The sequence below is a fragment of the Callithrix jacchus genome, chromosome 9, assembly GCF_049354715.1.
Source record: "Callithrix jacchus isolate 240 chromosome 9, calJac240_pri, whole genome shotgun sequence".
Lineage (NCBI taxonomy): Eukaryota > Metazoa > Chordata > Mammalia > Primates > Cebidae > Callithrix > Callithrix jacchus.
This window is the reverse complement of record NC_133510.1, coordinates 87,817,039-87,832,533: the sequence shown is the minus strand read 5'-3', so window position 1 is coordinate 87,832,533 and position 15,495 is coordinate 87,817,039. Positions and strand designations below refer to the sequence as shown.

The 15,495-nt window shown below is 30.8% G+C and overlaps 1 protein-coding gene across 15 annotated transcripts in view; it reads right to left on the bottom strand.

Moving 5' to 3' along the window:
* Nucleotides 1–15,495, bottom strand: part of LRRIQ1 (leucine rich repeats and IQ motif containing 1) — a 208,868-nt gene that overhangs the window by 126,462 nt on the left and 66,911 nt on the right. For all 15 annotated transcript variants that reach the window (XR_004728920.3, XR_004728921.3, XR_004728924.3 and 12 more), the window contains 2 exons: nt 3,776–3,955; nt 1,136–1,585 (listed from right to left, as the gene is read on the bottom strand). Coding sequence is in view for 11 of the 15 variants with exons in the window: in XM_035257158.3 (XP_035113049.3) it covers nt 1,136–1,585; nt 3,776–3,955 (630 nt within the window). In the remaining 4 variants the exon portion in view is untranslated. The remainder of the gene's footprint in view (nt 1–1,135; nt 1,586–3,775; nt 3,956–15,495) is intronic.

Genomic DNA, 15,495 nt, shown 5'->3' with positions numbered 1-15,495 from the left:
TAACAATTAGGAAACTCATACAATTGACAGTGAATCTCCTGAATCACTGAATGTTAAGATTCAGCAAGTGGATATACATTTTTTCCCCGTTATTCTTTGCATCTTTAGTTTATCTATATTTTCAGTTCTTCACCCTTACTTATTGTCATCATTTGGCTATTTTATTTAGGATTAAGAAGTTCAAAATATTGTTTATATGAAATTTCAATAGGCAACATTTGAAGTGTTTGGGGCAAAGGCAATCAATTAAATAAATTAATAAAACATAAATCAGAAAATATTAAAGCCACTTTCGATAAATATTAAAAATTTACATTAGGAAATATAAGTTTCAGCATATCAAATTAATTAACCTAGCTTTCACGAAAAAAAATTACACTTTCCCCTGATAACTTTCGAAAAACAGAAGAGTGGGAAAAGCAAAATTAGCTAGCTACTGTGATATTCTGACATCTGTCCTACTCAGCACCAGTCACTTATAGGAGAAGCTAAATCTGAGAAATTTTTCTTTTCTTAGCTTGACTCTGAGGCCAAAAGTAAAAAGAACAAGAATAAATTGACAGGCCAAAGTAAGCTAATCTTTGCTGGTTTAACAAATAATTAGCGATTAGCTTTCTAGAATTATTTAATGGTTATAATGGGTTTCCTTGATTAATCATGGAGAATATTGCTCTACCTTCTGGATCTATTAATGCCAAAAATAATAGCACATATATTCAAATACTTGCAAAGATGCTCATTAAATATTTACTAAATCAATGAGCAAATAAGTGGCATGTACAAAGGTGTATTTTTAGAAAATGAAATTACTTATTACTTAGAAAATACTGTTTTTATTATTTTTAGAGGATGGTTATTTTATTTCTCCTTAAAATACATGATTTAGGAATTAGAAGGTAAAAAAAAATTCACATTTACTTAAATACTAATGGAAATTAAACTAGAATTTAATCAAATTAATCTGCTCTGTAATTAATGATTTGTGGATCACCTGAAAATATAATTAATGGAATCAGTAAAAAACATGATAGTAATTTAAATCCTTCAGCAAATTATTTGATACCATTGACTAACACCATCCATCCAATGTGGTAAATATATATCTATAAAAGAAAAAATTATTTATATATCTTACATTTTTTCCCTAGGCTCAATATTTTGGTGATTCCTCAGCAGAGAATTTGTCATTACTACTTCCTTAAATGGGATTATTTTAGTGGGAATACTGCTTGCCTTGCTGTCTTCTCTCTTCTGACACACTAATTTTTCCTGATGTCTTCCTTCCATATTTTCACATGTGGAGGAGTTGCTTAACAGGGAGTGGCTGGAGCCAGAGTCCATCCATTTCTCAGGAGTATCTGATGAGTCTGGATTATGTTCAGGTGCACAAAAGTAGAAGACTCCATTTTGCAGTGTGCTATTACCATCTGTAGGGGCCAAATGACTTTTCTGGGCTTCTGATTCATCTTTCTTGGTGATATTTACATCCCCACGTTCATGTGCATGTCGGTATTCAGTACTAAGTATCATCAATTTTTTAAAATAATGACAGAGATTTTCTGCAGTATCCAAGGTAAATGCATCCCTAACAAATAAATGATAAAAACATTTACTAAGAATTATATCAGCAAATATTAAAACTTATACAGGTTTTGAAAATTTCACTGTATGGCCTCAAATGAATATTAAACTTCACTATAACATTCATTATAGAGTATTTCTAGTTGTTTATATAAAAATTGATCTCAATTATAATAAAATTTGAAAACATTTGCTTAGTTAATTTAGATCCATCAGTCCAGACAAAATGTCTGGAAATTTCAGGACCATTTTTATTCTAGGTATTTTTGGTACAAATGAATGAGAAAAATTCATGCTTTTACTACCGTAAACATGAGAAATCATGGCTGACTAAATTTGGAGAAGTTATTTATGAAATAAAGTTTAAAGTGCTTTCTACATTGACTTTTGCCATGCAAAATATTTGTATTGGACTTTTAAACAAAGAACTTATATTATGGGAAAGTTTTTATTCCCATTTATCTTTGGAAAAATAATAATCCATTGCAAAGAGAATTCAAGTACTTTAAGACATAAATGGCTAAAATTCTCTTGAATAATTATTGGATTTCTGGCTTTTGAATTTTATAACTTGTATAATTAATCAAGTTTTAATGTTGGCCAGATTTGAAGTTCTCAATAACAAATGTAAAGGACTTTGCATTTGTGTGAATGTTGGCTACATTTTTGTAGTAGTCATTCTTGGCTACATTTTATCTTCTTTTATTTTTGTGTTATGTTTAAAAAATTTTGCTTATTTCTAACTTATATTTTCCATCTATATTTAATATATTGCCATAAGTTGCCTTAATTTTTCTCTGAAAAAATACAGTATATAAAAAATAAAATGTCAATCATATCAAACAAAATGAAAGTTACAATTATTTACAAACATACAGAGGCAATTTGATAGTTCCTACATTCACAAAGGTAATTGAGACATTGGCATAGGCTCATCTAATACATGTTTTATATTTTGTATTTCATTCATTTTGTTGGTGAATAATGCAAAAAAACTTTTGATATTAGGATATCAAATGTTTATAATTACTTATTGAACTCACCACCACTTATGCATGAAACATAAAATATAGCCTATTTTACATATTATAAAATAAGAATTTTCTTTCTTCATATAGTCTTTCCATTTTCAATGCTAAAATAAAACTTAAGTTGCAATGAAATAAATAGTCCAAAGGACTACATTTAAAATCTCATGTTGAAATTTAGATTTCAAGACAATGTCAAGGATCACCCTTACATACAAAATTGTATGTTACCACACAAATACAAGTAAATATTATTTTAGATTTCCATAAAGACAAACATAAACAATCTTAGTATTTGTTACATTAAACATTACTTATAATTGAAATTATTTTTAACAATGTAAGACTTGTTTTTCATCTGAATAGACTATGTTCAAAAATATTCAAACAGGAAACCAACCTTTACATAAGACAAGCATGTATAAAAGTATCAATAGCAATAGTTTAACAATATCATTTAGTATGAAAGTTAAGACATTTGGAAGTGCATGTTATTTTTCCAGTTACAATGGAGAGTCATTGTAAGTGAAACAATACAGAATCATTTTCCTTTACAATTTACATTTTCTGACACAATGCAAATTTTAAAATACAGTTATAGAAAGATAATTATAATGCATTCAGAATTTGAGGTGGGGAACAGGAAGTTTTCTTTCTTCAAAATTTGATTCTGATTACTGTCAACTTCTGCTCTTCTGGACTGTGCTCCCCTACTACCTTAATGCCAAAGTATATGCATGGTATTTTAATATATAATTAATGTGTGTTGTAAAACTTGCCTCACTCTATTCTAGCTGTTTACCCAATTTTCTCTTATGCTAATTTGTGAATTATTTGGGGATAAATAGTCTTGTCCACAATAATTGCTGAATAAAATTATGACTAAATAATTGAATTTCTGCTTCTTGTCTTGACAATATCCACAAACTTTCATTTACTTTATCAAATATTGTAGCATTTAAATATTTGAAGTCATGTTCAAAATACATATTAATATATTTCAAGAATAAAATATGATGCCCAAAGTTTTTCAAATATAGAATATCCCCTAAACACACTGTTCTAATCCAAAAAGTATAATTATATTAATCAGAATACTTAAAAAATTGTATTTATAAATTACATTATTGATTTTAAATATAACAATGGGAAGATCACAATCTTACCCTTTTCTAGTTTTATAATTTTCTGTTAGCAAGTTGAATTCTCGAATCTGAGACTGACAAAGGACCAGGAAACCTGCTGATTCCAGTTGGTTGTGTTCTTCAGTGTGTCTTTCTGAATCAGAGTTTAGTGTATTGCCATTAAGCATTCTTAGAGCAGGTAACACTTTAAGCAAAGAATACCTATTGAAAACAGCAAAAAAGTTAATAATCCTGATCTTGATAAGGAGAGTATAGGTCTAAATAACCATCTGCTGATCATCTAAATAACACAGGCATAGGATATATAACTCAAAAATGTGACTGTAGAGAAAATGATAGAGTTACATTTATTTAAAAAGCATGGTATCATGTCATATATGAAGCAAGTTTTACGAGTTAGTTCTTTAACCATTTTCTTCTAAAACACAAATGAAAGATTGAAACTTGGAAATTCAGGCTGAAATTTGGAGTGTAAAAAGATGCATTATGAAAAGTATAATAATATTAGATACACTTTTAAACAGAAGATAACAAAAATGAACTTACTAAAAGCTGACTTTTATTTCAGAAATAGAGGTAAATTCTGACTGTTTCTCTTAATAAAATATAGTAAGAGTTAGACTGAAACAAGAGAGGTAGGATATTACCCTCTGTATTATGATCTGAAACATTTAAAATTATATTTTATCCTAAATCTTGCCAAGGATTATAATGGTAAAAATCTTCAAAGTATGTGCAAAAGTCTATATCAATTTTTGATGGTGTGCACCTGTAGTCCCAGCTACTCAGGAGGCTGAGACAGGAGAATCACTTGAACCAAGAAGGTGAATGTTGCAGTGAGCTGAGATCACACCACTAAACTCCAGCCTGGCAACAGGGTGAGACTCCATCTTAAAAACAAACAAACAAACAAACAAAACCAAAAAACCAACCAAACAAAAAAGACTAATACTGTGAAAAAGCCATGTCAGACAGCAAGAGCTTTCCATCAAGCTCAGCCATTTAGAAATACTATAGCCATAACCCTTCTCAAGGAGACTGTAGGTCTCTTTTCACCAGGCTGCTGATGGTTACAGAAGCAAAGTGAACGTCAATAAAGTTAATCCCTTAGTTAAAACCAACAGTTCCTATGAGGAAACTATAAACCTCTGATGAGAGATATAAAAGAGGAACTAAATAAATTAAGAGATGTCCAAATGGGGAGTTCATGGATAGGAAGACCCAATATTGTCAAGATGTAAGTTATTCCCATATTGATCTATAGATTAAACTTACCCCCAGTCAAAATTCTAGCAAGGCATTTTGTGGATATCAACAAAGTGTTTCTAAAGTTTATATAGAGAGGCAAAAGAGCCAAAATAGCCAACCAGCAAGGTATTATGTGGATATGAACAAAGTGTTTCTAAAATTTATATAGAAGGCAAAGAGCCAAAATAGCCAACTCAATATTAAAGGAAAACAATAGTTAGAAGACTGACACTAACTGACTTCAAGACTAACTATGAAGCAATAGTAATAAATACAGTATAGTATTGGTGAAAGAATAGTCAGATCAATGGAACAGAATAGAACACCCAGAAATAGACCCACACAAATATAGCTAACTGATCTTTGACAAAGGAGCAATGGCAGTACAATAGAGCAAAGACATTCTTTTCAACAAATGGCGCTGGAACAACTCAACATCTACATAAGTAAGCATGAAGCTAGACAAACTACACCTTTCACAAAATATTAACTCAAAAGGAATCAAGTCAAATACCTAAATGTAAAATATAGAATATTAAAACTCCTAGAATATAACAAAAGAAAATATAGAAGACCTTCGGTATGGTGATTACTTTTTAGAGAAAAAGCAAACTGTGTGTCAGTGTGCAGGAAGGAGGGTTCAAAAATCACTAAATATATAATCAAGGAAAGAAATATACCTTTCGATTTCATTAAAATTAAATTTTCTACTATATGGAAAACAATCTCAAGGGAATGAGAAGACAACCTACAGACTTGAGAAAACATTCCCAAAGGCACATCTGATTAAGAACTGTCCTACAATCTATCAAAGAACAACAGTCGATAATCAGAAAATACGCAAACTAATTTACAAATGGGCCACAGATCTCAACAGACACCTTACTAAAGAAGATATACAGATGACAAGCCAGCATATAAGGAGATGTGCAACATGATATTCATTACAATATTGAAAATTAAAATAACTATGAGACAATGTGATACCAATATATACTTGTTAAAATGACTCAAATCCAGAAATGCTGACAAATGCTGGTGAAGATACAGAGCAAGAGAAATTCACATTCATTGCTGGTGGGAATGTAAAACGGTATAGCTACTTTGGAAGAAAATTTGACAATTTCCTATAAAACTAATTAAATCTTACCAAATGACCCAGAAATAACATTCCTTGGCATTTATTTAAATGAACTGAAAACATACATTCACATAAAAGTCTGTAAACAGATGTTTATAGTAGCTTTCTTCATAACTGCTGAAACTTGGAAGCAACCAAGATGTCATTCAGTAGGTGAACAGACAATAAAATAAACTGTGATACAAATGGAAAATAGAATATTATTCGGTGTTAAAGGGAAATGAACTATGAAGCCATGAAAAGAAGTGGAGAAAAGTTAAGTGTATATTATTAAGTGAAAGAAGTCATATAAAAATGCATATACTATATTATTCCAATTTAATGATATTGTAGAAAAGGCAAAACTATTTAGACAGATCACTGTTGTCATGGGTTGGTGGGAGGCAGAGATCAATAGGCAAAGCACAGATGTTAGAGCAGTGAAAGTATAGTTTATCATACTACAACAGTGGGTACATGTAATTATACATTTGTCAAAATCTATAGAATATAAAACACCAAGAGTCAACCCTAATGTAAACTATGGACGTTGAGTGACAATGTCGACATAGATTCACTGACGGTAACAAATACACCTCTCTGGTGCAGAATGTTGATAGCAGGGAACGTTGTGCATATACAGCAAGGAGGTATGTGGGAACTTTGTACTTTCTGCTCAGTTTTGCTACTACCGATGACTAATCTAAAATAAATTTTATTAATTAAAAAAAGAAACTAATAGTTTCTAAACATTAAATGAAGAATGACAAGGTGAGATTATTAAGATGTTACGATTTAAGAAATAAAACTTCAGGCAGATCTCTACCTAAACTGTATAGTCTGAGATGTAATAACATTTATACAAACAGTTGTGAAATATAATTTTAGCATGTGTATATATATTACAAAAGAAGTTGTCTATGAAAACAAAAATGCCTAGGAACAACAAAAGTAAATATGTATCTCTGTGTATAGTTATAGTCTTGGTAGTTTGGGTAGTAATATTCAATAAAAAATAATCAGAAGAGATAAATACATTTTCCTCAATAAAAGAAAAAAAACACTAGAGTTTTTCATGTACTGAGAATAGAAACAGCTCCAAACTCCCACTCTGCTACCTCCCCTGAAAGGAAACCAAAACTTTTTTTATCAATATTTAAATAATGGAAGAGAAAAACAATTGGATTTGCTTCTTCAAGGTAATATCAGATACAATATTATGAAGCAGATAAAAATCTTGATGCTTTACTAATAAATAGTTTGATCAGCGTAAGAAAATATGAGTCCATATATTTTGAATTTGCTTAGTAGTCTTGAAGCTACCAGTGTTTACCAAATAATAAACTATCATATTCACCAGGAATACATAAATAACATACATTGTGTTTCTGGTTGTATTAATTTTAAGACATGGTTCAAAGGCAAAATGATATATTAAGATAACAGCTATTCATCACAGGGGTTATAAGATAGTCAGCAATAATCATCAGGGATAATCTTTGGCCAGGGCTCTCTTCAAAACAAAGAAAAGTTACTTTCTGAAAATAAAATGATTAATAATCAAAAATAAACAAGAAAATCAGCTATCCATATTCCACCTTACCAACTTGTTTATTACTAATGAAGCTACATTGTATTCTAAATCTTTATAAAAGTATTCATGCAAGTTTTTTTACAGGCATGACTGCAATATCAAAATAACTTATTTGGTTATGATCATAAAATGTCAGGTATGAAATAATGATGTTTTAAAGATGTGATTAGATAAAGGGTACTGGCAGTAAAGAATGCATCTCTTCAACCAGCATCAAAAGATGACACTCTGATTCTGTTGCTGGATATTTTTCAAGATTCAATTTCCTAAATTTGAAGACTAAACGTAAAGCTTCAACAACTTGCTGGAAATAGCCCATGAGAATAACCAACAGTTTATTCTAATTCTTTGGATGTCAACCAGATTTTTGTCTGACACCTTGATCTCTAGAGTGGACCTGACTGAATGAATGTGAAAGAAGGAGGTCTGCTAATGTCATGTTCCAGTCTTTGAAACAGATATTTCTTACAAGGAAAATTAATAAAGCAGATTTTATTTTTTTAAGTTGTATATTTTAGGAGTTATATAAAGCAGACTTTTTCTTCTCCTATAGTATAATAATTTCTAGCTAAATAGTAACAGTAAGCTGTTGAAACTTCCATACTTTTGACCAGGAAAAGTGATCCTGGATCCACAGTGCCAGTGCAAATGCAATAACACCTGTGAGACCCTTTTGAGTAGCCGCCTTTCAGATCTCATTCTGGGTGAATGAGGAGACGTCATCAAAGCAAAAAAATACTCAGGTTGCTACCTTGATAATCCCAAGGTCTAACAAACTAATTCTTATTCACTTTCTAAATCTCTTGATACAGAAATTCAAGGCTAGATCCTTACAGTGTGCCTCCAGCACTGCAGAACAGTTTTTCTGAAAGGACTGTCCATGAACTACTGTATCAATGGCACCTGGGATGTTTTGAAAAATGCAGTCTTTCCACATGCACACAAATGTTCATTGCATCACTACTCAGAATAGCAAAGACATGAAATCAATATAAATTAATATCAATGATAGATTGGATAAAGAAACTTACCAGAAAGATGAGGAAGTAATATGACTGGACAAAGAAAATGTGGTGCATATATACCATGGAATATATGCAGCCTTAAAAAAACAATGACATCATTTCTTTTGTGGGAACATGGATAAAGCTGGAGGTTATTATCCTTAGCAATCTAAGGCAGAAACCAAATACTCCATGTTCTCAATTATAAGTGGGAGCTAAATGATAAGAACTTATGAATGCAAAGAAGAAAACAACAGACACTGGGATCCACTTGAGCCAGGAGTGTGGGAGGAGGGAGAGGAGCAGAAAAGATAACTATTGGGTACTGGGCTTAATACCTGGGTGAGGAAATAATATGTACAACAAACCCCCATGACATGTGTTTACCCGTGTAACAATTCTTCACATATGCTCCCAAACCTAAAATAAAACAAAGAAGAAAGGAAAAATGCAGTCTTTGATTGTATGAAATAACCCTGCTGATAGGTTGGAGTAAGCTGTAATTTTAAAATATAGCCTTCTTTATGCACACTAAAGAATAAGAACCACTGCGTTAGGAAGAAAACAGACTGTCACATGTTATGCTGAAACCAGAGATGCTCCTGTTTAAACTGGAACCTTAAATGAAAAACCTTCATTTCTAATAATTTGAACACTGTTTTAAATGTTCAAGAAAAAAAGCTTAGCTGCAAACTTCTACAATACTTTATATATCAATAATAACAGAAGAATTTGCTAAGTACAATAAGAAATATTGTGGCACGGTGGCTGTTATATTACAATAATTTATTCACTGGTTAATATTGTTCATTTATAATTTTAATATTATAAGCTCCCACTTATAAGTGAGAACATGGAGTATTTGGTTTCTGCCTTAGATTGCTAAGGATAATAGCCTCCAGCTATATCCATGTTCCCACAAAAGAAATGATGTCATTGCTTTCTTTAAGGCTGCATATATTCCATGGTATATATGTACCACATTTTCTTTGTCTAGTCATATTACTTCCACATCTTTCTGGTAAGTTTCTTTATCCACCAATCTATCATTGATAGTCATTTATATTGATTTCATGTCTTTGCTATTCTGAGTAGTGCTGCAATGAACGTTTGTTTTACATAAAGAGTATGAATGTGCCTTACGTGTCTTATTTGAAATGTGCACACGTAAGGCACATTCATACTCTTTATGTAAAATGGTGCATATTTATGTAAATGTATACTGAATATTCATACTCTTGATGTAAAATGTGTGTATATTTCAAATACATAGAGACACTGGACTTCTATGCAGAATAATTAATGACAAAATGAAGAGCCATTTTAACAAAATAATCTAATATAAGAATTTGTTTCATCAGAAAAATGAACAGATAAATATATTTTACTACAAGCATATTTTATTTAATAAAACAAGTATTTTATACTCCCAAAAACAAACACAATAAAAATAAATATATTCAAAGATAATATGGAACTATAAGTTTGTTTCTAGTTGTTGCAGCTGTTACTACACAATAGTTTTTCAGATGGAAACTGATACCAGATCAGCAAGGAAAAAAGTAATGACTTTACCATGAAATACTATATTTTGGACACAGATACTTATATAAATATTACATACAACATTTCAGGTCTGGGGAACAATTCTAGACAATGTGAATCAACAGAGCTTGAATTTTTACATAAGTTATATTTCGATATTATGTTCATCACCTTTATATAAAAAGTTCCCAAATGATTTAGCATTTGGAATTCTTTTGAATGTATATATTTAGCTTGCTTGGGTATTTGAGACTATAACAATATCTAGAAATTTGTGATTTATGTAATCGATATTGAGATTGGAGTTGGTGTTTTATTTTAAACGTTTTCTCCATGTTATTTACTTTTAAAGAACAATCCTCAGAACTGCATAATAGAGCAGCACGTGGATTGGCCTCAAGTTCTAAAAGCAGACTTCTAAGAGTTTGTGATGAATATATTAGAAAGTGCTATCACCAGTTGATAAATGCTGGAAATGAAGTATAAGACTACCATGAGATCTCAACATTAGTTTTTCCAGCTGGGCTCCTCCTAATCAAGGGTTGAACCAATATTTCCTTTGGTGAAAACTTCTTGGTGAATATTCTACCACTTAAGAAGCTCTATTAATCATTAGTGAATGAAAGAAATTCCCAAAGGAGATTTCAAACTGAGTCTATGGATTAGTTTTAAAGAGAGATTTTTTAGTACATCAGCTTTGTCCCTGTTACCACTGGCTAAACATGAAAGTAAGAAGCCAATTGGGAAAATTTATAACTAATCCTTTTGTTGGTATCAAGGGGTTATGTAAAGTTCATTGGAACATACTGCTTAAAGTTTCAGTTGATCCCTTGATTAATAAATCCATATTTTATAGATTTCCAGATTTAAAACCCTTTAGATAAATGAATTTCTTAAATAAAGTATAGGCCAACTGATCTAAATGAAATTTGACAATCAACATTCTTAAGTGAGAATTACTGTAGTACAGAGAAGTTCATTTAAACATAGAAATTGTAATAGCCAAATAATTTTTCATAACTATAATATAAATACTATTTTCTTACATTATTATTTCTCATTAAATATTTTCTGTAAAACTCTAAAGTACATAAAATTAGCAAAAGCAGTAAAATGTGAATATTTATCTTTACAAATTTGTAATAAAATATGTCAATGTATTTTCCTGCAAGCATATTTTATTCAATAAAATAAGTGTTCATGCTTCATGCAAACAAAATAATAAAAAAGATACATTAAAAGATTATTTGAGACATTAAATTTGTTTCTGGTTGTTGAAACTGGCAATGTGACAGCTGTTTGGATGGAAAGTGACACCAAATCAGCAAGATAATTCATGTCCTTTTTGCTCAACACCTAACAAAAAAAGTCACGGTCCATAAAGGGCTTGCTCTGAATGGAAAAAGCTAATAATTTTTATTTGTCATCTAGACTTGGCCCATATAATTACTAGGAAAAAAATCCACCTAAAAACAACCCATCTGATATTTTCATTATAAATAATATCACCTGCCAAGCAATGCCTTTTAAATATAATCATATTCTTGATTCTGTATAAGAAGTTTCACTTTAAGATCTAGCTCCTAAAAATTAGGATCCAAAACTTGGAGATTAGGAGTACTTTAAAACCAGTGTAAAAGAAGCATAGCCCCAGAACTTGAGCCACTACAGGTAAGTGGAAATATTGCTTCTATTTCAGCTAAGAGGATCCTACACCCAGCTCCTAAAAGGTCTAGAATTACATACAAGGGACTATGCTGCTACTATGTAACCAGAAGGAAAAATAAGAAACAATTTTTTTTTCTATTAGGGATATAACATTTCAGTTGGCTGTTTTAGATTATATCATTTTGAAAATTAATGGATATAAATGAAATTTCTCAATTTAACAGATATCAGTGAAGTGCTACCACACACACCTGAAATGGACGAACTAAGTGTAGTCTACACAATTCAGTACTGCAGATCAAGCTGTTAAACTCTCTGTGCAAAGGAATGTATTTCCTTTATTTTTTAAAGGACATATATTCCTTTACATCCTCCAGAATTTGTTTCCAAGATCTGAATGGTAATTCTATCATTACCAATTATGTTTCCTTCTGTTATTTTAAAAATTCTGTTCTTGTATTCAACAAAAGTTAAGGAAACTGGTCTAAAAATTTGTATTCAAGGTGCTGCAAATGTCTCCAAACTGAGAACTGACCATATACATCCAAAGGGCACATGATAAAGATTAATGTATAACGCTAGTAAGGAAAAGTGATTGATATCCTTTCCCCAAGAAATTAAGAGAGCTATCTATCTCTGAGTAAACAAAATGTCAACTTGCTAAACCAAAAAGGCAAGAGGGAAGTCATAAGCTTATTATAAATTGGATAAGAAGAAAAGCCATCTGGACATTTAGGAGGACAGGGATTTTGTGCCCTAAAGATAGTCTGTGTGCTAGTTAGTAAGTTAAAAGATCTTATGTAAAAGAGAACGAGAGAGGAAGAGTATGTTCTCATTACATGAGTCCTGCTAAGGTATTTTTAATTGCCTCCCTGAAATCACACCTGAATGAGTAAAATATTAGAAACTTCCCTAAAATAACACATGCCTTGAGACAGTGACCAATTTTCTCTGGTAGAAATAAGAAGTGCCTGAGACAATGCCAGAAATATATACAGAACTAAAAATGTAAACTGCCATTTTTATAACTACAGAATCCCCGCTACCCAAAGAGATTATTTCAGAACATAAAATTCTTCTTGTTTTGTCTTTCAGAAGCAAAACTCTTAAAAAGTAAAAGAAATCCATGAGAAAAAAAAAGTATATGTTTAGTATGACTGGGAAAACAATATATATTCCAAGAAAATATTTCTTATGCTGTTAATATAAAAAGTATAGAAATAGTCTATTTATACATTAACTTTAATATTAATTGAAAATATTAATATTGATTTTTTAAAACTGTGTTTAAATAAAATAATAGAAATAATATCAAGGATATAACCCTATAAAAATCATTTTAAGAGAAAACAGATCCAAAGCTAAGAAAATGTAGTCCAGCTATTCAGGAAATGATAAACTATACAAGATTGAAGTATTTTCTATCCAAGGATATAATAAAATGAAAAATATTTATTTAATCTTTCCATCTCTGGAAAATTTTATATTTTAGATGTTTTTAGGAATTATTTTTTAGATATTTTGACATTTTTTAGAAAACTATATGCAAACATGTTGTATCTAATGTATGCTAATTAATTTCTACACCTCAATTTTTATATATTATCAAAATTTAAAAATTGAAAGAGTATGTGTATATATATATATATATATATATATGTATGTCTAATACCATATACATATGTATGTACCATATATATATGGTATTAGACCATATATATATGGTATTCTGGAAGAATCTATACAATAATTTGGGACAATTTTCACTACTGAATTTTAGTCCTTTATAATCCCTGAACTCTAATAAATAAATTTGGTCATTTATTTCCTAATTTCTTATCAGTTTGCTGATGAAAAATGTCTTCCCCAAATGAGTATTTCTGGTAGACATAATTCTTGACAATGCCAGAAATATATTCAGAACTAAACATATAATCTACCATTTTTATAACCACACATATATTCAAATTTTTTCTACGGTTCACTGAAAGAACAATAGCTAATATTTTCTTAGTGTGCAAGGTGAGAGGCACTCTATAACATGCTTTCATGTGGTAGCATATTTAGCCCTCACCCAGACTGTTAGTGTTGGCTGATACTCTTGTTCTTTACCTTTTCTAGGCTCTCTTGTGGTAGATTTGGTAATGTGACTAGTTACATGAATGAAACTAGTCAACTGAATGGAATATGAGTGAAGTGATCATTGCTACCTCTGAAAGCTGAGTGGTTATATGTCAGTAGTACCTTTCCTATGGTCCCTTTCTCTCTCTCCTACCACAGTCTACTAGCTTACAAAAGCCAGGTGACGCTAAAGTCACATGACACGGGTCTACAAAATGGAAGCAGCCTGAGTTTCTGAGTCCACCTACATTATACAGATTGAACCCACATCAAATGTAATGTAACCAAAAAATAATCTTGTATTGAACCACATAGATTTCTGGGTTATTTTTTATGAAGCCTAACCTATATTACCCTATGAGATAAGCACTATTCAAATCATAAGGTACTGAGGCTTTTGTGAATACTTATCTAAAATGAGAATGACAATTACAGAACCCAACTTGCTATGAAATAAAGTAATATAGAGAGATAATACTTGGTTTATTCTCTGACACAGTGTAAGTACTTGATTTCTCATCTCCAGTGGTATTTATCAGTATATCCACTTTACATCTGAATCAACTAGCTTCAAACAGAGCCTAACTACATATCTCACCTTCCTTAGTTTTTTATGGATATTCCTCCACTAGAATTATTTTTATTATTTCTTTATGATTTTAAATCTTAGCAAACATTTGAGGTTTAACTAAAAATGTACCCCTTTAACCAAGGCAGTTTCTCCTGGTCACACTAAATTGAGGTGATTTTTCCAAATTTCTAAAGCACATGTGTTGCCTGCAATAATTATTTGATACTAGTGTTTTATTAGGTACAAAAAATCTAAGAGTTAAATGGTAGATTTTGAAGCCAGACTGCATCAGTTAGATTTCCTGGTTCCTCTACTTCCTGGTCAAGTTATTTGGCCTTTATGTGACTCAGTTTTCTCAACTATAAAATGGGATGCAAGGTTACATACATATTGACTAGGCATATTATGTAGATTAAATGAGAACAGTGTGTAGCATAGAGTGAATGCTATATTAGTGTATTTGATCATTATTATTTTTCATGGTTATCAATTATGTGATATATTTTATATCCCTAACATGATTAGAAAAATGACTTGAAATTATGGGTTACATTAAATTTCATTCATAATGTCCAATATGTTAGGACACTACACACAGGAGTTCACTGAATACTTGGTGATAGAATAACAGAGTTAAAGAGAGCCAAATCAAGAATGAACTGCCATTCACTATTGCTACAAAGAGAATAAATACCTAGGAATACAACTATCAAGGAACGTAAAGGACCTCTTCAAGGAGAACTACAAACCACTGCTCAGCGAAATAAGAGAGGACACAAACAGATGGAGAAACATTCCATGTTCATGGTTAGAAAGAATCAATATCATGAAAATGGCTATACTGCCCAAAGTAATTTGCAGATTCAACGC